Genomic DNA, 24,503 nt, shown 5'->3' on the forward strand with positions numbered 1-24,503 from the left:
GATATTGAACTCAGCAGGTAGTACACTAAGACAATTATGTGACTAGGCCTTAGGACCCTGCTGTGACAAGTTACGTTCAGAATTAGTGAAGGAAGATTCTTTTGTTCATCTGCAGAAAAGGGGAGTGCGCTGCGAGGTCTTTCTTCTGCCTAATTGAACGTGGAGTTAGGTGAGACAATGGAGACACAACAGCATGGACTGCCATGCGTGTTTCCCCTCTTCACAATCAACACCATGTGTGGTTTGAAGGAGACAGGTTGGTCATTCTCTGACAGGAGGGGAAAAGGACACTAGCAACCCACAACTGTCAAGAAGTCAAGGAGAACAAGGGGTGATGGAGAGAGTGGTTGTTCCTCCGAGTACAGGACCCTGTGTTTAAATAAATTGGTGTCCTGTTTGCTTTGACATCATGTTACATGTCTAAAAAGCTCAGTCCTAGTGCTGATGGGACTGGGAGCTGCAGTACACCACTTGGTTTAGGAAAATAAATCTGAGGTCAAGGCTATGAATGTACACAAGGAAAGAGTCCTTGTAGGGTAATGGTCTCATATGCACTGAAGATCTATGAGTTTTGGGGGAAAGAAAAAGAGGTGCAGGGCAGGGGGATAAAAGTTTAAAAACCAAGTGCGTCAGGCTAGTGAGTTCTGAGTTTTTTTGTTAAGCATGACAAGGTCACTAGAATTGACTATAGTGGGAACACGTGTAGAGTGTCACTGGGAAGTCACCATAGAGATTTTATTTCCAACACACAGTACCTAAAAGAACAATTATATTTTTCCTGCCAATATGTGTTTAACCTTAGTTAATAAACCTTAGAGAGCTGAGAGAACAGGTTTTAAATTTTATAAGATATAATCAAAGATTGGCTTTGCTTTTTCTCTAATGAGTCAGCTTTTATGTCTGTGTCAGTTAAAGTTATTAATAATTTTACTCAACGAAGCACAACACATTGACAGGAAGTCTTACTGCCAGGACAGGGTGATTGAGATTTCCATAGGCAATGGCTTAATGCTTTTAAACCTTGTTTTCCAGGTTAATGAACAAATCCCATAATTGATTTTGTATCCGTGAGGCTCTTGCATTTGTTAATTCTTGATATTACTGAATTATTTTTGAAAAATCTCAGTATTGGAGGATAAAATCAAATTCTTGAGCTTAACATTTACTATCTTCCTCATTTCACTAACACCCCCCAAAAGACTGAATGTCCCATGGACGGGGCTTGACTTTGGCACATGGAGAAAAACAGAAAACCTATGTGCCTGATGGTTCTAATCTCAGGCACCAATTGAGGTTTTGGAACACCCTTTATCCCTTTTCCAAAACACAGCAATGCAAACTTTGCATTTGACATTTTTCTTGACAATTTTGCAAGTTGTCATTTTCTTTGTATTTTTGCCTTTTGTAATAAAGTTAGAAGATGATTGAGATTTTTAAAATCGAGACTACCAATTTTTAAATCAGTACCTCATCCTCGACATTTACATGAATATAGCACTGATTTGTTTCCATATATTTAATTATTCTGGCAATAATATAATTATTTTTCTTCTAAATTATTTAAAATATTTAAGTATGCAATGAAGATTTTATAGTAAATCTTTGATTCATACTATGTGTATAAAGATTGAACCAGATGATGCAGGTGCATTGTTTAGTACTAGACATGAGGTAAACTTTAATAATACATGTATTTTAGCAGTTATTATGAAGCACTTTCCCAGGATATTTATTTCATCCCAAACATTTACTCCTTTCGGAAGGAGCTCCCTGCAGGAAGAGCATAGTGGTGTAAACATTCGCACAGCAAATGACTTGTTTCTGAAGAAGCTGCCAGTAAAACATATAACCATGGCTTGAGGTTCTGTTGTTACTACTATGGTTTATTCCTCATTAGACATTTTTCAAACCATAGTTGGTGTGATTTTAGGCCACATAGGAAGCAATAGCAAGCAGAATCAAATTTCCGAACTGCTGATTTCTTATATTTAATTATGAAGTAACCTTGAGGGTAGAAAGTCATATTCTGCTAATATGATAGACTGGATTCATTAAAATGTGAGCAGAAAGGCACGCTTGGCATGGCTAGTCTCACACACACACACACACACACACAAACACATACACACACACACATGGTATACAATGGTGTAACGTAGAGAACACACAGTACTGACTCCAATTTATAAATGCTATAGTAGTGGTTCATTGAATAAGCCAGAAATTCAGAACCAGAAAGGCAAAGGAAAACATGGAAAAGCAGGATGCAAAGCTAAGTAAATTAGTTCTAGTTCAGATTTCTTGAGGATCCTGAACAGTCACTGTCCTGATATAATGTAAAGCAACCTGAAGTAATAACACTAATTTTAGTTGTATTTAGAACTTTAAAAATCAATATTTTCTACAATTATTTTCATTTATATTCTTATTGTTATTTAATGAAACTTTCCAGAAAATTTTGTGATCTGTGATGCACACATAGAGCATTGCCCTATGGATTGAAAACTTTCAGTCTGTGCTCAGGGAGAGGCACCGAGAAACAGAGACACAGGAAGGCTAGGGCCTCCAGTTACACTACAGAGTGCTTTAGTCTAGTCTCTGCAACAGATTTTCTTTGAGCACAGATTTCTTTTTGAGAGCAAAAATGTTTAACATCTGCAATAAAAAGCAGTTTCATGAATTGTTGAGTTTGAAATTAGAGTGATGGTACAATTTGAAAATAAATTCCCGTGTACATAAGTAATGATGAACTATCTGGTGATGTGGAGGGGATGAAGAGATGGCTCAGTGGGCAAAGTGCCTGCTTCGTGAGCGTGAGTCCTGGAGTTTGTGTTCCCTGCATCCGTGGGAAGAGCTGGAGGCACCGTGTGTGCTTTTATTCCAGGGCTGTGAAGGCAAAGACAGGCAGAGTTCTAAAACTTGCTGGGTAGCAAGTGAGAGACTCCTTCTCAATAAAATACAACGGACAGTGATAGAGGAGGACTCTATGATAACCTCTGATTTTCATACACATATACATGAACACGTATACATCCATAGCATACATACAAGACAATAAAGCATAAAGTAATCTTAACACATAAAACTATATATACTATTACACTGCATACGATTAAAAATACCATGCATTATTAATAATATATTCTACATTAGATATACTCCTGATTGCATACATATAATACACATAGATGCATATATAAATTACACAAAATTATATACCATATAGGACAGACCTCAATTCTAACTTTCTGTGATTGTGATGATTTAATATGGTTGTTCCCTTTTCCTTTACTATCCAGTGTACTTCGAATATTTATTCTCATTCTCTAACTATGATAAAAAATAAACACAAAAGCATTATATTGAGAATATTAGTAATCAGTATTGACACCAACAGTAAATTACAAAATTGGGTTTTTGTAAAGCCTAGCCAGGACATTATGAGCTTGTAAATACACTATTTACCTTAGAGTCTAAAACATAGTCTCTGTCACTCATGTAGAAAAGACACTCATAACATCTTTAATACCAGCGCTTGGAAGGAAGAGGCAGGGTTTTCAGCCAGCCTGAGCTATGAAGCTAGTTTCAGGACAACTAGAGTCACACAGAGAGACCCTGCCTTGACAAACCAAAAAACAGGAATAAAAGGTAAGTGCAGGCATAACTTGTGTCATAGACAATTTCACTTCAGTTCACAATTATTACCTGCAAATGCACCACTTATAACATAGGTAATAGGAGATAATTTGTATATTTGTTTTAAAAAACAAAAGTGACCAAGCCAATAATTTTGTATTTACATCAGCAAATTATTAAGGATTTGTATCACAATTCTGTTTCTTTGTTTTGTCTTCACTGTTCATACAAAATAAAACTTTTCTTTAATTTTTAAGAATCTCACAGTAGATCATTTCTATTTAGAGTATGTCTTATAGCATTTGAGTGCTACAATATCTAGATATTTTGGTAGACCTGTTTGTTTCAGGTCTTTTCGAAGTATTTTTTCTTATCTTTGATCTCTTTCTTGGGGCTTTCACATCCTTTATCTGTAATGGGGAACAGCAACCCTGAGAACCGAGAAACCTAGCTAATGATTGAAATGGAAGGGGAAAGGATCTATTTTAACATTTGTCTGTGAAACTATGGAGACTATTAGGGCACTGAATCCTAAAGTTATGAGATAATCATTTCTAAAAATGTAAGTGGGCTTTTTCTTTGCAATGTTTTCATTTTCTTCAATTATACGTTTAGTCTTGCATCATTTTCTTCTTGCTATGCACAATAAACTCTGATTTTCAAAGTTGTATTATTTATCTCTTTTTATATGATATGATACATAATGAATGTATCAGATAGTGGTAGATTCCTTATGAGTGACAAAGGTCATATTTTAGAATCTTGAGTAAATCTATATGTATCGCTAAAAGTGTATTTCTTAATAGGGGTCACACCACAACACCAAGAAAAGCAAACACAAGACGGCTTTTAATGTTACAAAAAGTGAATACATTTTTTTCTTACTTCTATTTCTACAGATTCATGTAGCTTCTTGCAGGTGGCTGAGAAGGTTTCGGATGTGCCAAACTCAAAGTACCAAAACTTGTTCTTCATTCTGCAAAAGGAAAGAAGCAGCTTAGAATCATCATATTCGAAGGGATTGGAAAATTCATCTAACGCTACCTTGCCTTATATTCTCAGTAAGGTTTCTAGTGCTGTAACAGGGCACCTGGACTATAAACAATTTAAAGAAGAAAGGGTTTATTTTGCATACACTTCCCCATCAGACTTCATCACTGAGGGAAGTCAGGACAGGAACTCAACGTGGGAGGCAGGAACTGGAGTAAAAATTGACTTACTGGCTTGCTTTCTCTGTCTTGGTCAGCTTGCTTTCTTTTATATCTCAGGACCCACTTTAGTGGGGGTGACACCACATACAGTGGTCTGGGCCTTCACACATTAATCACAGTTTAAGAAAATTTGCTACAGGCTTGCTTCTAGGCATATCTAATGGAGATCCTCAATTGAGAGCTTGTCTTCTCACATAACTCCAGCTTGTGCCAAATTGACATAAAATTAAACAGCATTTGAATCTTATCAAAAAGAGGCAACATTTGAGGGCATGTGATATCAAAAACACAATGAATGATCACATAATTTCAAAGTTTTTTGTTAATGACAAATTGCCTAACAGCTGTAGAGGTTGCGGGGATGTGCTGATTTTACAGAGGCATGTATGTTCTTGACTTTTGCATGTGTTGGTTGATTGGACTTTTAAAAATGGTTTTAATACTTATAATATTTGTGTCTTAAGCAACTTGACACTGAATATCAACTCTATAACCATAGGGAGAAAAAAATAGCAATGCTCTGAAATTTTCATGGCAGAAAAGAGATCAATATGAACTAAGTTGTAACATTTATAGCTAGCTATGTGTTCTTTACAAATGGAAACAATTGAAAGAATAATAAAGAAAACCTACTCACTAACATAAAGCTAAAATTTACAAGAATTATTGTTTTAACAGATAATGTATTTTCTCATATGAAGAGTAGTTGGAAATCATGATACATTCTGAAAACACCAAGCAAGAAAAATAATTTCCAGAGGCTAAAAGAAAGATATTAAAAACTCTGTATCAATTCTTAAAGTAATATTATATTTTTCTCTTCTGTCATTCAATGATTATATATTTGACTCTTTGTAGCAGGTAATTAAATTTATGATCACTTACTGTAACCTTACAGAGTTTCACTACATTTTTTTATTACCTAAAATACATTAAAATTCTTTCTTATGAATGAATTAAATTTTTAATTATTCATATTCCTGATATGGAATATGTCTTTAATGAGAAGAAAATATAGATAAACGTTGTTTATATTTTCACATATCAAAACAATATTTAAATTTTGATATAGTATGTGGATATATTTATACATGAATTTCTCCTTTTTTCTTATAAATATTGATATGCTACCTTTTTGTTAGATTGCAAAGCACTTTGATATGACAATATTCTGCAAAGGTGTCACTAATTTATTGAATAGCCCTCACTTTGAAATGTGGCATGTAAGTTAGTGTTGAGCTTACTATTATGGTCTATTGAAATAACATTTCCCACACAAAGTTACAAAATATGAAGATAATCTTACATTGTCTAGACACACTCAGAAATATTTAGGCTCACATAGGTTTTATTTGCCTTCAAAATTTACATAAGCTTTTCTTGTATCCACCACGTGCAAGGCAGTAAGCGGAAGAACAAAGTTGCAGTCATATTGCGTAAGATCTTGGCACCGTAAACTCTTCCTTTTCCCCAGAGAACATTTTTATAATTTATGGACTGGTATCACATATGTGAAGAAATGTAAAGAAGAGCGAGTAGTCTATTGAAACCTGCGTACTTGTGTCTATATTCCCGTTCACAGTAACCCTGGCTGAAAGTAACCCTATGGAAAATCTGAAGTATTTCCCTGTTGACTCATTCTGATAAAATTAACACCTGATTTATGATGAGAAGAAAATATTGGTTTATATAAGACACCCTCAAGACAACCTTTTAAGAACATAATATTTGTGCTAATTCCTTGAGAATTTTACACATACATAGAATGTATTTTGATCACGAGTTCTGTGTAATTACATTTTGGAATTAGTTTTCTACAATTGTCAGGGATAGCATGCTTGTTTCAGCTCTTTCTCTTGATGTTTCAGGATTCAGCCATTAGGTTTTTAATTCACTTAACAAGTAGTCTATAGGACCATTCACCTCCACATGCTACTGGGTTAAGTTCTAACTAAACAAGTGCAATTGTCCATATTTTATTACATTCAAACAACGAAGAATGTTGCAAAAGTACAGGTGGGCATATAAAAGAATAATCATAATGTTAGATGATTAAATTGAAGTATTGTGTGAGAGTTCTTAAATGACTCAACTAATTTTGCTTCAATGAATCCAATAGTCTTGAAAAGAGGTAGCATATTAATGGATAATTCATAGAAAACATTGGAAACAAAGAGTTGGGTTTCGGCTTTCTGTGGCAGTTCAGTAGGTCATAGAAACATGCTGAAATTGGACTAACAGTTGGATGGGGCCTATTTCAATATATGTATGTCAGAGTTAAAGGTTAAGATCGACACAAAATTGAGAGAAGTTTATGATCAGTGCAGTGACATGGGCAGCTTTATTTTCCAGGCAGGTTAGTCTAGGAATGAAGCCATGGGCTGGAGGATTTGTACTGCTGAAAGTAACATGGTTGAACAGTGCCAACAGAGGCCTATGCATGGTGTCCAAGGGAAGGGAAGAGAGACAAAATTCAAGAGACAGAAAAGAAAGGGCTCCAGAGCAACTGTTGCAGTTTTATTGTAGAAACTTGGGTTAGCTCTGAGTGGGTATATTTGAGCTTGAAAAGATCATGGCTCAAACTTTGCAGGGTTTATGATCTAAATATTCTATGGCAGCTTGAAAGTTAAACATACGAGGATTCGGGTTGCACACAAATGACAATTCCCTTTTGTTTCCGCTCTGCCTAGCAAGTTCACCACACTTTCACGTGACTATTGTTCCAAGCCACAGACAACCCGCACTTAGTTTCACAAAAGCTTCCTAAGAAACAGAAATCCTGGGAATTTACATTCAGCCTTTATTCTCCATATTAGTTAGCATTACTGCTCATGTGCAAGAGCTCCTTTAAATTCCCCATTATTACAACCACTTTATGTTTCACCTCGATAAATATATGGAGGCGATAAAGAACGCACAGAATCAGATCCACATGACAAATTAAAGGCTGTTAAATTTTATTTTTTAAACCAAACTGGTGCTCAGGTTGTAGAAATGCAAAAGAGACACATTTCGGCACGTTTTTATGGCTCACAATAGAAAATGATTCAAATAATTCAGGCTCGGATTGGTGAGAGAAATCACTTTGGACTTGAGAATATGGGAGCTGGACTTCAGTCACTGTGAAATGGTCACATAGAATCAAATTTATTGTACTTTCAGACAGGGTTTATAACACTAAGTAAGATAGCATATGTCCTACCATGTCCACATGCAAAAGTTAGGTATGCAATTATAATCTTAATTAATGTATGAAGTCTTCTTTCCGATAAATTTAATTGAAAATCTGCAATTAATATTCAAACTGCTTGGTTACAAGATGTTTAGGTAAAAACAAACAAACTCCCATTTACCAGGCATTTTCTCACTAAGAGTGATTTTATCTTTTACTTATCATCAGAGAAATGTGGAATATGCAATATTTTGTTGAAACAAATTTGTCTTTGTCATTATGAAATTTAGTTAATATTTAATTCCATAAGCTTTTAACTTTCAACTAGCTAACATCTAGCAATATATTTTCTTTGGAATTTGTCTAGGTTTCATCTTTTCTACATCCTTCCTTCCCTCCTTTCTTCGTTCCTTCCTCCTCTTTCCCTCCCTCCCTCCCTCTCTCTTTTCTTTTCTTTCTTTCTTTCTTTCTTTCTTTCTTTCTTTCTTTCTTTCTTTCTTTCTCCTTATTTTTTAGTTTCTAAGTAACATACATGCTGCAAACCCACAGAACCAAATAAAATATGAAGTACAAGATCACTTCTTCAGAAAAAGTACAGAGGTGCCTAACCATGCATGGAAGCTGTTTCTAACCAGTCTGTGTAGTAAAGTGGGAGGTACAATCATTTTGTTTATCTTATGCAGAAATATGATTCATAAATATACAGAAAGCTTAATTTGGTGAGGTTATCCTTAAAGGTCATGCTTGTATCTTACAGGTGTAATTGTTATGTGTGTTCAATGGGAATACAGAAAGTACAAGAACATCGTTTGCAATATAAGAATCCAAAAGTCTTCCCGGAGGCACTTGTACATTTTGCAAGGCTGTTAAAATTATTCACCTGGTGCAAATCAAAATCCTTCTTCATCTTTGATGTTAAAAGTACACAGAAACATAATGTCCTTCGTAATTTAGTTTTCATGGAAGGAAGTCAAAAGTCTCCCGAAAGTTCATATCATTCTCATCAATTCTTTCTTCCTCTCCGTGAAATCTTCCAGCAAGTATTGTAAATGTAGAAGAGAGATTCACATGGAGAGCAAGGGTTTTAATAGTTAAAAACCTTATTAGTATCTTAAGTTCTTGTCTTCTTAAGCCACCCCACACCCTGAAAAAATTGGACTTGGCTGACAATGCTGGTGAAGAGGCAGAGAACTTGATTGACTTACAGTAACAGGGTAGAGGCTTAAAGTTGTGATGAAATCAGGGAATCAAGTGGCTTTTATTTGCTTTAGCTGCCAGGAAAGATCACACTAAATATCAGCTACAGAATTACTCATATATTCCCAAGCAAAGCAAGCAATTACATATATATATATATACACACATATATATATATATACATACATACACACACACACATATATATACATATATACATATATATACCATGAGTCAGATAGAATCATCCATTAGAGCCTCCTTTAACTAGTGAGTGGAGTGTTTAAAAGGGCCATTTGGAGAAGGGAGTGCAATCCAGAGCATCAGTTGTATGTCTGCAGGGTTCTAGATCTTGTTAGTGCAACAACCCTAGATAGTGCCAGTAAAGAGAGACACAAGAATTTGCACTGGATTGAACACCAATGGCCCACATCGGTTAATACATTTGAATACTTGATCCCTAGTTGATAGGACTGTTTGGAAGGATTAGAGGGTATGTATGGACTTTGTCATTGGAGACAGGCTCTGTGACTTCAAAAGCCCACACCATTCCCAGTTACCTCTCTTAGTCTTGTAGCTGTATCTCAAGATGTAAGTCCTTAGCTACTACTCCACCAACATGTCTAACTGTCTGCTTCCATTCTTCTTGACATAAAGTTTATGGACTCATTCTCTGAAATTGTGAGACCACAGTGAACTCTTCTATAAGTTTCTTTCTTCGTGGTGCTTTGTTACAACAACTGAAAATTAATGAAGGCAGTATTTTATGCTTGTTTCTCACTTCTGAAAAATATTTTATTCAATATTCACACTTACATATATGTTTTGATCAAATCTATACCAAATTGACCCCTTTAATTCCTTTTCTAACTCCTCTACCACTTTCCTCTCCCAAATTTTGATGTGGGATTACCCTCTGTATGTTGTGAATATGCTTTATTATCATTTGATGTAGAAGGTTTTTTTGTCTATGTGTTGCTTTCATTGCTTGAGTAAAAAAACTGCCTTGGCCTTTTGATAGGGCAGAACTCTGGTGGTCGGAGTAGACAGAACTGTATGCTGGAAAGAAGGGCAGTGTGGCAGACACCCATGAAGCTCCTGGTAAGCCACAACCTCATGGTGCTACATACGTTATTAGAAATGGGTTAGATCAAGATGTGAGAGTTAGCCAATAAGAGGCTAGAAATAATGGGCCAGGCAGTTTTTAAATGAATACAGTTTCTGTGTGGTTATTTCAGGTGTAATCTAGCGGGGCCGCTGGGACAAAACAGGCCCTTTCTCCTTTAACAACCATTAACCAATAATAAAAATGTTGCATTGGCCAATGGCTTAGTAGAGTAAAGACAGGCAGGAAGTCTGAACAGAGATATATAGAATAGGCAGAGTCAAGAAGACACCATGTAGCTAACAAAGGAGAAAGATGCCACTGGAATCTTACTGGTAGGCCACAACCTTGTAGTGATACACAAATTAATAAAAATGGGTTATTTTAAGATACAAGATATTTTTAATAAGAAACCTGAACTAATAGGCCAGATGCTATTGTAATTAATATAGTTTCTGTGTTATTATTTATGCCTGGGCTCCCAAGAAACAAATGCATAGCCTTTGTCTACAAAATACCCCTTCCCTCCATCCTCCAACCAAGTCCATTTAGTTCTACCCATTTGGCCATGGATATTGGACCACCAATTGGAGCATGGGTTTGCTCACTTCTTGAAGTCTCCTGGGACACAGGAGAATAATATTGGTAGTAGTCCTTAGGAAGCAACACTGTTAGGACTACAACTTGAACATTTTATATTCACACCAAAGAAAGCAAACAAGTCTAGTGCTTTCAGACAACAGGTAGAAATATGGATTTAAGAAACTATTTATAAAAATGCTTCCATATCATTCATAAGATGTGCTTGTTAGGTCCCAGGGAGACAATGAAACAAGCTATAGAAACTTCAGGTAGATTCATATAGTACTCCATCTTGCTTATAAAAAAAGATAGACGTTATAAAAATGTAATTTTCAGTGTGAATTACTCTTACAAGAATCAACACACTATCTCATGTGAATGTATGAAAAATATGCTCTCAGAAATGAGGAATTTTTGTGTTTTAAGAATCTCTTTTAAAATGATGGTTATGTAACAGTGTATGTGTAAAAATTTTCTGCTTATGATGCTAAAAACTTAATGCTCCCCTACATACTCTTTTTGTTGGCTTTTTGTCACATATTAGATCTAATTAATAAAACGAGATTAAAACCATTCAAAGTAGTGACATTATGAAATCATCAGGGGGTGCATCACACACAGCATTCCTTGGAATGCTGAAAATATTGTGATTACTTGAAACTCACTACATAACATGTTTAATCAATGACCAGATATGTCTAGAACATTTACAGTTAAGTCAGTGATTTCCCATAATTAGCGTGAATTTCTGAAACTAGTTAGGAAGAATAAACATAATTTTATGTTAGGTACAGTTGACTTTCTTCCTGAGCACCGCACAATCTCACGGAACCCAGTGAGGTATAGAAGAGACTCTCAACATGTCGTGGAAAGTACTAAAATCTTACTTCAGAAATTCCATACTTCTTTTTCTCTTCTGAAAATATTTTTCCATGAATACAATAGCAAGTGTAGCAGCACCACCCAGAAACGTTTCCTAAGCTGTAAAAAACACAGGAGACAAAGGTCTACCCTGGATGACACGTGGGCATCACTTATCTTTTTAGGTGATTTTCTTTCTGTCTCTTGAAACAAAACAGGTGACTTTGACAGTGGTCTAGAGTGGTTGGTGGAACCTCATAAAAATCTACTGTGGACCTCTAGAAAAGTCTTTCTCCCTGGTAAACTAACACACACAGTGAAGGGTCTGCCTCTCCCTTCTTGTTCTAGTGAGTCTTTAGATGAGGATGTACTTTTAAGGAGACAGAGTGGTTCCTATTTATCCTTACAAGGAGGAAAGCCAGGAAAATTGAGATGTATTGACCTAGGACTCCTGCAGAGCAGGTTTACTTAATCAGTCACTGTGAAGCCGTGTTTCTGGATTTCTATGCATGGATAGAAAGAGGCCATTTGCTTTTCTGTGGATTCTTTCTTCTAGCAAAAGAATACTTGCATATAGTGTACCATAGTTTGAGAGGTAATATATATGGATGTGTGTTGCTATCAATGAGACTTTTGCAAAACTCTTAGTGAAGTGGTACTATTGGCATACGGCGCCATTTTTCTAACTGTGAAATTCAGCAGTGACTGAAAGAACAGAGCTAAAATGAAGGCCTTGTGCTCACCACGTTTTACTGCATTTATCTCCTGAGTGGATATGCAATAATCACTGAATCTACTTTCCTCACCTCATTTTCTGCATTCTCAAATTGTATTAGCATTAGTTCCACACGTGAATATTTGAAATAATCTTGGAATCCTGCCTACCCATTTTCGAGGTATCCCCAATTTGCCTGTGGTGGGTTTTTTTTGTAGTCAGTGATCCCATTGTAGACTAGTAAGCATTAGTAAGACTAAGTGCTATAATAGTGTAATAAGGGATGACCCCTATTGTACCTGCTCTCACCCCTTCTATCAATCTAGAAAGAGAATGACCTTGCAATATTTGCACTAATGATGTATTATGAGAAATCTAAACTTTTCATAGAGAAATTTAAGTTATCTGTTATAAATAAAAATAGGAACTTATACAGTCTACCTAAAATTGTTAAGGAAATGCAATTAAAACAAAATTGTATATTTTATGTATGTGAGTGCTTGGTCTTGATGCACACCAAAAGAGGACATCAGATCTCATTAGAGACGGCTGTGAGCCACATCATGTGGTTACACATAATTGAACCTAGGACCTCTGGAAGAAGAGCCATTGCTCTCAACCTCTCTAGCCATCTCTCCAGCCCCTAGTTATCTTGGGTATTTCTAGGTCAGACAAAAACCTGGCACAAGCGAATCTCCCAGAATCTTCAAGGATGAGCCCAGATAAGATTCCTAACAATACTAAATACAAAGACTGAACGGGACATCCTGTGACCAGGTAAACAGTATGTGGAGGGAGTAAAAAACTGACCCAGACACACAACCTACAGTCTGTTCTGACTATGGGAAGTGCTGGGGTAAGAATGACATAGAGATTGAGGGAGTTGCCAGCCAGTGACCAGTCTAGTCTAAAACTCATGCCAGAAGAGTAAGTTCCCCTGCTTGGAGCACCAAGACACACAGGTTGGATGATCCAGAGACCTAGGATAGAATCAAACAGAACTGGAGGGGGAAAATGTCAGGGTAATGATTGCTAATGGTAGTCCGTTATCCTCACAGACTGATGCCTAGCATAATCATCATTCAATAGGCATCACCCAGTCACTGATGGAAACAGAGGCAGCTCCAAACCTTAGGTAGAGCTCAGAGAATCCTCTAGGGGGGTTATATTGTAGGAGTCAGAGGGGTCAAGCACACCACAAGAAAATCACAGAATCAACTAACCTGGGCTCATAGGTGCTCTGAGAGACCGAAATGACAACCAGGGAGCTTGCATGGGGGACTTACCAATGTCCTTTACATACACACGACAGTTGTGTAGATTGGCCTTCTTGTGGTACTCCTCACTGTGGCAATAAGGACTATTTCCAACTCTTTTACTGCCTTTCCAGACCCTGTTCCTCACACTGGGTCATGTTGCCCTATACATGGGGAGGTGCTTCATCATATTGCAACTTGATATGCCGTGTTCTGTGGATACTCATGGGAAACCTGCCGTCTCATGAACAGAATCAGAGGACGAGTGAATTGGAGGGGTGAGAACAGAGGGGCATAGGGTTTGACTAGAAGGAGAGGAGGTAGGGGAAACTGCAGCTCTGTTGTAAAATTCACTAATTAATTAAAAATATAAAATTGTTTGTGTCACTTAAATAGGAAACATGGATAGATTATTGAAAGGGTCATAATAGTCCTAAATGGAAAATATCTATCATAAAAGTTTTCTTTAACATATTTAAAACCAAAGGAGAGAACAGTATGAATGCAACAATTATTATATCTGGTTTTAATCTGGACATCAAGAGACATGAATGTGCTCATTTTTTGATGAGACAAGAATTCACTTATGTGATGTTTGGACCTCCTACTGCAAATGTTAGGACATCAAAACTGCATTTGTATACATAGTAGAACGGGTCTTTATTTGAAACAGTACACATATTTTATGAAGAAAGAGGTGTAATATGATTAATAAAAACTCAGAGAACATAAGCAGTTTTTATTAATTGTGATACAAAGGCATCTTAACTTACTTTTAGTGAATTGTGCTAAATGCTAGTGAGAAGCTATGAGTTTGGACACGATAAAAGGAAAGACATCCCTATGAACCAAGCCTGAACAGGCTTTCCAAAGGTTCTATGTAACAGACTTCCACCATTCCTCCTAAGTCTTTGATCTAATTTTGTAGTCACCAAGCAATGTGTGCATTAGTTTGGCTTTGTATGGATTTTGAGGTAGTAGTTTGAATTTTGGAATTGTGCATTTGGGCTCTTATCATCTCCCCTCTCTTTTAAGTGGTATATAACTTCAGTCAGTAAAACTGTGAAAATCAATGAAAGGGGCTCTGATCCCTTTTGTGCTCTAAGACTCAATTGCTTGTATGTATTTAGTAAGATGCGGATACAGGATCGCATCGCTGAGACATGCATGGTCTCAGCAGAATCTCCAGGGAGCCCCCCAGCCGTCTTCGGCAGCAGGCCATAGATGGATGATTGTGATGGGAAATGCTGAGCTAGAGAAGGAAATCACAGCTTGCTTCACCCTCTGTTTTCTGTTATTCAACAATTCACTGTCAATCACCATGTATAAAAGATGTTCAGTTTTATGAAAATACAGTTCAAAAGATATTTAATGGGCACTACTAAGTTTCAGAAAAATGAGTTAAGTGTACATGTTTCAATTATCCAATAAGATTTCCTAACTCAGTCATAAACAACTTCACTACTAGAATTCAAATTGATGTGAGACTTTGTTTGCATCAAGTATATGAAGATGCTTACTATTATTAAACAAAATAACTTTTCTTAATAGCAAATGCTTAGCCTGTTCAAATTTGAAATTCACTTGAAACAAGTTGCCTGAGTAGTGAGAACATAGCAAATAAACATGACAAATAAAGGTGCATATATGTTTTTAAATACACACAGTACATACAGGAATATATTCACATGCATACAATTATATGCATTTATATGCAAAGATACATGCATACATTCATTCATCTATCCATCCATACATACATACACAAAAACACACTTGCTTTCATCACTGGAAAACCAATATATTTCTATTAATCAATATATTTCAGATAAAGACCTATTCTACTATGCATACTAATGCAGTTTTGATGTCCTAACATTTGCAGTAGGAAGTCCAAATATCAAATAAGTGAATTCTTGTCTCATCAAAAAGTGAGCACACTCAGGTCTCTTGATGTCCAGATTAAAACCAGACATACTAATTGCTGCATTCATACTGCACTTTCCTTTGGCTTTAAATATGTGAAAGAAAACTTTTATGATAGATATTTTCCATTTAGGACTATTATGATTATTAAAATTATTATTTTAATTCTATAATTTATGGCATTAGAATCTATTTTACTACATTTTCATGTCTCTTCAAACCAAATTTTAGATGTTAGATTTCATGAAACAAAGTCAGGTAACAAAATCACACCTCTCTGCCCCCTTCACACGTTATTTCCCTTCCATGTATTCTGTGAGGACTACCACAGCTTCACAACTTAAAAAAATGCATCTAATGAAACTTGTTTCTATTCTCTAACAATTAGTGAAGTGTTTCACCTTTTGTTTAACACATCGGCAGTCTTTTTCAGGCTCCCTGGTAAGAAGCACAGTTCTGCATTTTGGAAATGCTGTGATTTTTAAAATTTTTCTGACACTAGAACTAAAAAAGAGGACAATTCTCCTATGGTGCCACGAAGAGTAGTTATATAAACATTAATTATCTCACAAAGTGATAAGGTATAGGGATCATATCACTTGAGTTATACTGAAAATATTGATATTTAAATCAAATTGAAGAATTAAGCAACCCAACATATGAATCAGTGCAGCCATTATGGCTTAGATTACATTTTTGTCACTGATTTAGATCATAAGGGACTCAGATAACTCCCTGAATATCATGTTCTGTTTCTGTTTCCATCATGAAGCTATAATTCTTAAGAAGTATTCAGGCTTCCTTGTACATAAACTAATTGACAGATGTCTTCATTCTCATTTTGGGATTAATCATGTGTCAACCACACATTCAAACATACGTGACATGATTCTAAGACAGACATGAAGGGAACCTTTCCTTGTTTTTCCTGTTTCAAGTTTTCTATTGTTTTGTTTTAAAAGCATTCTGAGCCAGTATAATTTTTCGCCTGCTTAAAATTCTGCCCATAAGCGAATAGCAAATGGGGGTCAATTCTGGTGGAAATCATTAAGTTAAAGAAAAAGCTGTTTTCATTATGCATGTCAGCAAATCATCAAAATGTAATGTTTTTCCTATGTTAAAACACAACAGCATGTTGCATGACTCTCCACAAGTAAAATGTCATCTGCTTTTCTTTAGGGTCAGAACGAGTGGGAAACCTTGGGTACAAAGATGTCCTGAGACCTGTATATAGATGCAGATTTGAAGCCATCACAATCTGAAATTTATTATCTATTTATTTATAGTTATCCGTTTTGACTAATGATTCATCCAACGATTCTTCCTGGCTGGGCAGGGTGTGTAGGGATACACTGGCATTTTGAGCCCAAAAGTAAGAAAATAAAATTCCAAGGCTCTTTTGGAATAAACCATGCTTAATAGTTACAAAATAAAACATTCATAATATTTTCATTTATAGAATATTTTAATGTCTAAAAATCTTGCTTAAATCCCTATAGAAATCCCCAGGTCTATACCTGTGAGCAGGGTCTTTTTTTCACATAGCCATTTCATTATGAGCTTCTTTTTAGACACGTGAAGCACATAACAATTAATGCAATATCCTTAGGAAAATGAAAGAGAACACCAAGTAAAGAAAACTTAATCAGTGTTCAGTCATCTGTTCATTCAATGAGTTTTGGATAATCTCTCTTTTTGATCCAGGCCCTGGTATAGTGCTGAAAATTTGTGAATGATCAAAATAAATAATTTTTTCATCATATTGCTTTTAGCCAATACTCACTTAAGCACAATGATAGATCACATATTAACACTCAGAATAAACTCCTCACACTTATAGCAGGCTGAATATGTAATAGAGTACTTTCCCAAAGTTCAGGAAACATGACAGGCAATTCAACCAATTCCCAGAATGCTTATTATAATAAGTGCCAATCATATTTGCAATTATTTCATTGTTACTGAATATACAAGAAGAATATTTCAAGAATTCAGATTGGTCCTTGCTTGGATGCTTGGCTCTGTGTAGTGGGATGGTCCTACTTCTCCTTTCCAGAGGCAAATGTCTCTCTATCCCCTGGAATCTAGTGTAGTCTCATGGCTTAACTTCATCAAGGACATGATGCAGAAATGATGTCCCAGGGACTACAGATCATAGGATTGCTAATGTCAGGTTCTCCCTCTTGGAACATTGTAGATACTTACATGATGAAAACTCACAAGAGAAACTAGTTTGGTGATGAACCCCAGACTCCTGCCATTAGTCCATCTCCCAGTTCATACTCAGCTAACCACAGACACAGGTACCAATTTATTCCTGCTTTGTTCAAGGGTTTGGCGTGGGTGCTGTGGCGTTTAATAGATAAAAGACATGAAAATGTGTTATATGGCAGATACTGTGTGGATAGCCTATATTAATATCAACATGACTTCTGTAAGTTCAACCTATAGTCACTACCCTAGAGTTTAGAGCATTGCAAAATTACTATGGCACAATGTAAATACAGAAGAAATTAGCAGAGATCATGAAGAAGTTATAGTTCCTGGGAAGAAAATGAATTCCTTTCCCAGATGACTGTAAGTACTAAGGCCCTGTGGCAGAAAGGAGAAGGTTTCTAAAGCCAGCTAGGCAAAACCTGTGAGCTTGGAATAGAGTGTTAGTGCAATGGAAGAAAAGGACAAGCTGACAGGCCAGGGGCAGACATGAGATCAATACCACAGCTTCTTGTGGAGGAAATGGTTCGTAGCAGTGCTTATGTGAAAAACACACAGCAGTTTTGCTTCTTTGTAAACATCATTTATCTTCTAAAGGCAAATTTTGTTTTTGCTTTGTGTTGTTGCTGCATACACTTTCTGTAAAATGGTGGCAACGCTTCCTCTAAAAGCCAGCAGTGACAGCGCCGCTTCAAGTCATCATTAGATGTTTGCAGAGGAAACCTCTGTTAAGACTAAGTCACCTAAACCAACCAGATGATGAACAAGAGTTAGAGAGGTGAGCTCTGGGTACAGCTGTCTCTCAATGGAACAATTAGACCTTTGCACTAACTACGGTAGGTGGTCAAAAAGAGTACTGGATCCATGCAGAGAACCGGAGACGATGGTCAGGATAGTTGCTGTTCTATGTGTCATCAACTCTACCAACTCGACATAGCAGAAAATTCATAGGTTTATGAAAATGTCTCAGATTCTATCATTGTTCCACAGAAAAGACAAGTGGCTAGTGGAGACTGTCTCTGCATTATTTCTAGTGGTAAAAGAGTCTTGCTTCTGTCTAAGATCTAAGAATCTGGGCAAAGCAATTAGCAATCCTATTTCCCTCCCTTTGCTTAATAGGCTCACAATAAAATAAATGACCTCTAGCCTTTTCAGCTGACCCAAATAAGGATGCATTTGGAGGGGAGGTTGTTATTTTAAGTAATAAGCTCTTCAAACAGGCAAGCGCATAAGAGCTAAAGACAGAGAAAGAAGAAAAATTCTGAATTCTTTTTGTTACATTCAATTGTCACAATAGAGTAATTTTCTCTCATCCTCCATAAATCTATCATTTTGCTAATACTTATGTAAAATCATTTTCATTGTAGCACATAATATATATTAATAAGCTACTAGACTTTTCCTAATATTCTACTTTCCTTTCCACTTTAGATTTAACAATCATATAATAATCACTGTTCGGCTTGGGAATGAATCACACGTAATCGTGAGGAAGTAGCTGCGAGAGAAATGCCGCCCATGAGGGATTTAATCATAGGAAATGGCTGACTTTTTACTTCCAACAACCATCTGCACTCCTGGTAAATCAGGTGCTAATGAAGGCCAGACCCATACTGCACAGGAGCATAAATCATAGGAACCAAAAGTCATGGAGCAACAGACCTCAGAAAAACAGAATTTTCTATGGGAATGCACCAAGATTATCATATAGAAGGTCACCATCTGTAAGTGTGTCACATAAATGAATAAATTTGGTAGTTATAATGGCACATTATGACAGTGGCTGTAAACATCAAATCTTTACATTACTTTGAAGCTCTTCACTTTTAAATATTATGATCACTTATAGTTTCATGTCAACTTTTAGACAGGCAACATCTTGAGGGTAAGGACTCTTCAAGTCAGTATATTTTTATCTCTTCCACAGTGCACTACATTTAATTCACTCATTATTTGCGGCATAGTGATGACAATAAAAAATATCTTATTAGTGAACCCTACTCTCGAGCTGGGAAGAACTGCAGAATTTATCTCTCTCCTTCAGTAGATAGGGAAAAGCAGCGTCTAGCTTGGGAAGAATAGGCACCAGACAGGGAATTTGATTCAAGTATTGTCTCCTGAGAGTCAATCAGTAGGATGTAACTTTTCAGAGACTTGTCCTAGTCATCAAAACGCTTAGCTTTATGCATTTCTCAGCATAGTTGGGATGATATGCACAGTAGGCTTTAGAATAAAAGTTGGGAGAAATCCTGAGGCCACAAACATACAATGGTAAGTCAAACCACATGTCTCCAAAGCAAGCTTGACGATATATTTAGCAATTTCTAAATTCTAGTGCAAAAAAAACTATTTGTCATTATTTGTGGTTGCATTGTTAGTTGTTTTCAAATAACACAGATGTAAGGACCTAAAATCATAAGTAAAACAGTGGCGGTGGTCTCATTCAGAAGAACACTTAGGCCAGGCTGTGGTGGCACATTCCTTTAATCCCAGCACTTGGGAGGCAGAGGCAGATGAATCCCTGTGAGTTTGAGGCCAGCCTGGTCTACAAGAACTAGTTCCAGGACAGCCAGGACTGTTACACAGGAAAATCTTGTCTTGAGAAACCAAAAAAGAAAAAATGAAAAAGAAGAAGAAGGAGAAGGAGAGGACGAAGACGATGAAGACGAAGACGAAGACGAAGACGAAGACGAAGACGAAGACGAAGACGAAGACGAAGAAGAAGAAGAAGAAGAAGAAGAAGACTTAAACCAGAGTTGAGTCCACATCCCTATCCTAGCTTTCTTTAGCCTTATTTTCTCCACCCATTTCCATGTACACAGAAATCACAGAAAAATTCCATTAAGCCTTTTCTCTCACTTTAAGAAAAATACACTAAAAGGAAATGTAGTTCCTGAGGTTGATTAGTCTATAAATAGCTCTAAAAGTTCCACAAGGTGAGTGCTTAGGGCAGTGCCTGCCCTTGGGTCATGGATGCACAGTGAATTTGATGAGAGATGCTATTCCTCTTTCCTGATATGCACACATGAGGTACAAGTACAGGGTGACATTTCGGTCCCTGGAGTCTGAGAAGCTTGACTTCTATTCTGTAACTAAGACTCTGTCAATTCAGGTCAATGTTCTAATGTTCTGGTGTATCGAAACAAGGCAGAGTTTGACAGTGCTCTTATGTAGCATGAATTTAGGTTACAGGATTTATTTCTCATTCAGATGTATCCATTACACAGTTAGGTGTGGTTACAAAGGATTGCAATCCCATCATCAGGTGTGATGAAGGCTACATAGCAAGACTGGGTCTTTAAAACTACCAAATACACCAGGTTTTTTTTGTGCACACTTGTAATCCCAGCTATTGGGAGATGGAGGGAAGAGGGTAGAAATTCAAGTTCCTTTTCAGATATTTAAAAAATTTGAGGCCACTATCCCAACAAAATAAAACAGCAAAGCAAAACAAAGCAAACAATCCAAAACCAAATAAAACAAGCAAATAAAACTGGGGAGAAGACCCTAACTCAAAACAATTACTTGATTCCAGGGTTTATCATGTTAGGATAACAAACACAATTTTTAATTTGTACACAATTATATATATGTACCATCCATTTTAAAACAAAGGCTGGAAGACAATCAGATGTTAGTATGTAACACGTCCACGTGACATTGTATGCAGATTGTATGCCAAGAAGTCTCCTCAGTCCTTATAGGAAGCTTGCTAAATTGTGATGAGTGAGATTTAACTGTTTACAGCTTTTGAGTCTATCTCTTCTTCAGGCAAATACATCTCTTCTCCACATACTGGCATTTGTCCTTTAAAGATTCCTTCACTGAAATGACCATTTGTATACGTGTTTTACAACACGCTATTTTCAAAATTACTGCTTTTCTTCTCTTTCACTATTTTAACGCACGACAAAGAATTGACAAGTCTTTATTTCTTAATTTAAACTACTTTCCTTGGAGCCAAATCCATTGTTCTCTCATTCCAGGAGACAAGAGCACTTGAAAGGTATTTTATGGTACCTGATATTGGTATTTTATGGTACCTGATATTAGTATGTGATTGAACATTTTTATAAAAGAAATGATTATAAGTTGAATTCTAGTAAAAATTAACAGTCTTCATGTTTTCTTCAAAGATTTTTTTCTGTGAAGGAATAAGCTTTCATTTGCATAACGTATTGTGTTAAAGACTGTAGAAAATTCCTTGAAGACCAACTGTGAAGGAAGTTGCAATTTGTCAGATAGCTTTAAATACAAGCATATCGTAACGTATGGCAACATGTAGCAGATGAGACAGAAAATCTGCCAAAGGCTGCCACAGCAAGACTCAGTATCACTGGGCCGTGGTTTTGCTTGTCTGGTGATATTTTTGCTTTAATGGCAGTCATACATAATACGACTAACTATGAATAATGGTGACTTCTCAGAGGAATTAATAGCTTCTAAATGTAAATTAGATTCATATTTATTAATCTACTACACTTACCAACATTGTTTTAGGGGTGCGTATATTTTCTTAGAAAGCATAAATACTATAAATGGGTGTATTTTTTCCAAAATCTTTTCCTCTAGAAACATGTATTCAACAAAGCCCAATGAATATGTCCAATTATTTGTCCATATCCATTTTTCTTTTTTCTTTCTTTCTTCTCTCCTTCCTTCCTTCCCTCCTTCTTTTCTTCCTTTCTTTTATTTATTTTAATCAATGCCATTATCATCACTTGCCTTTATTATTTCATCAGTGCAATTTGGAAAATCTTCCTTCTCCACTGGGATTTTATTTCTTGGTTCTTTTCTGACAGGGACAGACCTTCAGCTCACTCCTATTACAAAAAATAATATCAACTATGATGTGCTCATTTCTAAATGGGAATACTTAACTTTTAAAGTGAGGTCCTTCAGAAGTGTTTTTCTCCTATGTATTGAGGGGCAAGGTTAAGGTTAGTGGCTGTACTGCTTACTTGAACCCTTATTCAATATCATACACATAGATGATCAACTCCCCTAAAGAGCAGGATGAAGAATAGTGGTCCTTGGAAGATCTGAGTCACTGTCCTTTCAAGGTGGTTTATTGCCTTAGCATAAAACTCCTTGTGTTCAAAAGGAGCTTTAGCCCATTTTTCCAAACACAGATTTACAGAAGAATCTAGTTTGTTTCTTTAAATCAGTTAAGCAAACTATAGAATTAAATAAAAATGAATTGAAATTTCAATCATAACTAAACACATTTTGAAATTTATTTTCAAATGTGTTTAGTAGGCTACTTCTTTGCCCCAAATCAGGTTTCAGTTTAAAAACTAACATGACATTTTTTTTCAATCTCGTCCTGTGGAGGCTTCATCACCCCTTTGCTAGCGGGAGAAGTGAGTTCATTGATAGCATGAGAAGACAGGTTGGCTACCCATCGCTTCCTTTGCCTTCACCATTTTACTATCATATCCTCTTATTCATCATTCCAGAGGACTTGCAGCATAGAGTGAGCGGTCAGGTCATCTGTATAAACAGCATAGTGGGAGCAGTCAGGTCATCTGTATAGACGGCATAGAGTGAGCGGTCCGGTCATCTGTATATGTTGTGGGAGTAACTTTCGCTGCCTCAACCAATAGTCGCTGAAGCACGAGCCCACAGTGCAGCGGGGAGCGACTTCCGCTCAGTCAGCCAATAGCTGCTGAAATACCAGCCCACTGGGGCATGGTATATTTCTCTTTTAAAAAGAGACGCAGATCCAGATCAGGCTCTCTTGGTTCCGGCTCTTGGTTCCGGTTCTTGGTTCGGGTGCTTGGTCCCGGCTCCTGCTCCCGGCTCCTGCTCCAGCGACTAGGCTCCCTTCCTGACGGTTTATGGTGTATGTAAGTTTTACCCCCCAAAATAAATAACCCCTTAAAACATAACTGGTGTGGGATTGATTCGCCGATACGTATAGACAGCATAGAGTGAGCGGTCAGGTCATCTGTATAGACAGCATAGAGTGAGCGGTCAGGTCATCTGTATAGACAGCATAGGGAGCGGTCAGGTCATCTGTATAGATGGCATAGAGTGAGCGGTTAGGTCATCAGTATAGGTGGTCTTGATTTACATGATGGTGGAAGGCTGTTGTGTTTGGTTTTGTTCTTTAGCATTTCCCTTTTGGATTTTGCTTTCCTGTTTCAGATATTTTTGCCTAAACTACAGTCTACTTTTTACCCTAATAGGGGAGATCTCAACTATAGTTCCCTAATGTGGTCAAGTGGAGTGTCACCGAACCGGGTTTATTTTGATCTTTTATATTTTTTTAAGAAATCTTAATCTGACACCTGTTTTGCCCACTCCATTGACCTTTCAGAAGGACCCCAGACTATCCTCAAATAGTATATAGCCCCCAAATCATTATCCTCACGTGTAACCCATCCCTCTCTTGCATGACTCATCATGTTAAATTCAGAACCACCACCTTCTCAATCTAAAGTGCTCTACTGCCAATAGCATCTCAGTCTTGACTGTGCTAAGTTATGCCTCATATATTACGACATACAAGTTAATGAGCACATGTTGACAATTCCAGGCAAACACTTTAGAAGTTTTCCTTTGATTTCTATTTAGGACAGCTTGGCAAGAAATTATCCTATTGGAAAAGTTGGAGTTGATGCAT

At 36.7% G+C, this 24,503-nt stretch overlaps 1 protein-coding gene across 9 annotated transcripts in view; it reads right to left on the bottom strand.

Moving 5' to 3' along the window:
* Window positions 1–24,503, bottom strand: part of Dgkb (diacylglycerol kinase beta) — a 638,911-nt gene that overhangs the window by 161,691 nt on the left and 452,717 nt on the right. For all 9 annotated transcript variants that reach the window (XM_048415746.3, XM_085697733.2, XM_085697732.2 and 6 more), the window contains one exon: window positions 4,522–4,612. In XM_048415746.3, coding sequence (XP_048271703.2) covers window positions 4,522–4,612 — 91 coding nt within the window. The remainder of the gene's footprint in view (window positions 1–4,521; window positions 4,613–24,503) is intronic.

This window comes from Myodes glareolus, chromosome 11 (genome assembly GCF_982192425.1).
Source record: "Myodes glareolus chromosome 11, mMyoGla1.1, whole genome shotgun sequence".
Lineage (NCBI taxonomy): Eukaryota > Metazoa > Chordata > Mammalia > Rodentia > Cricetidae > Myodes > Myodes glareolus.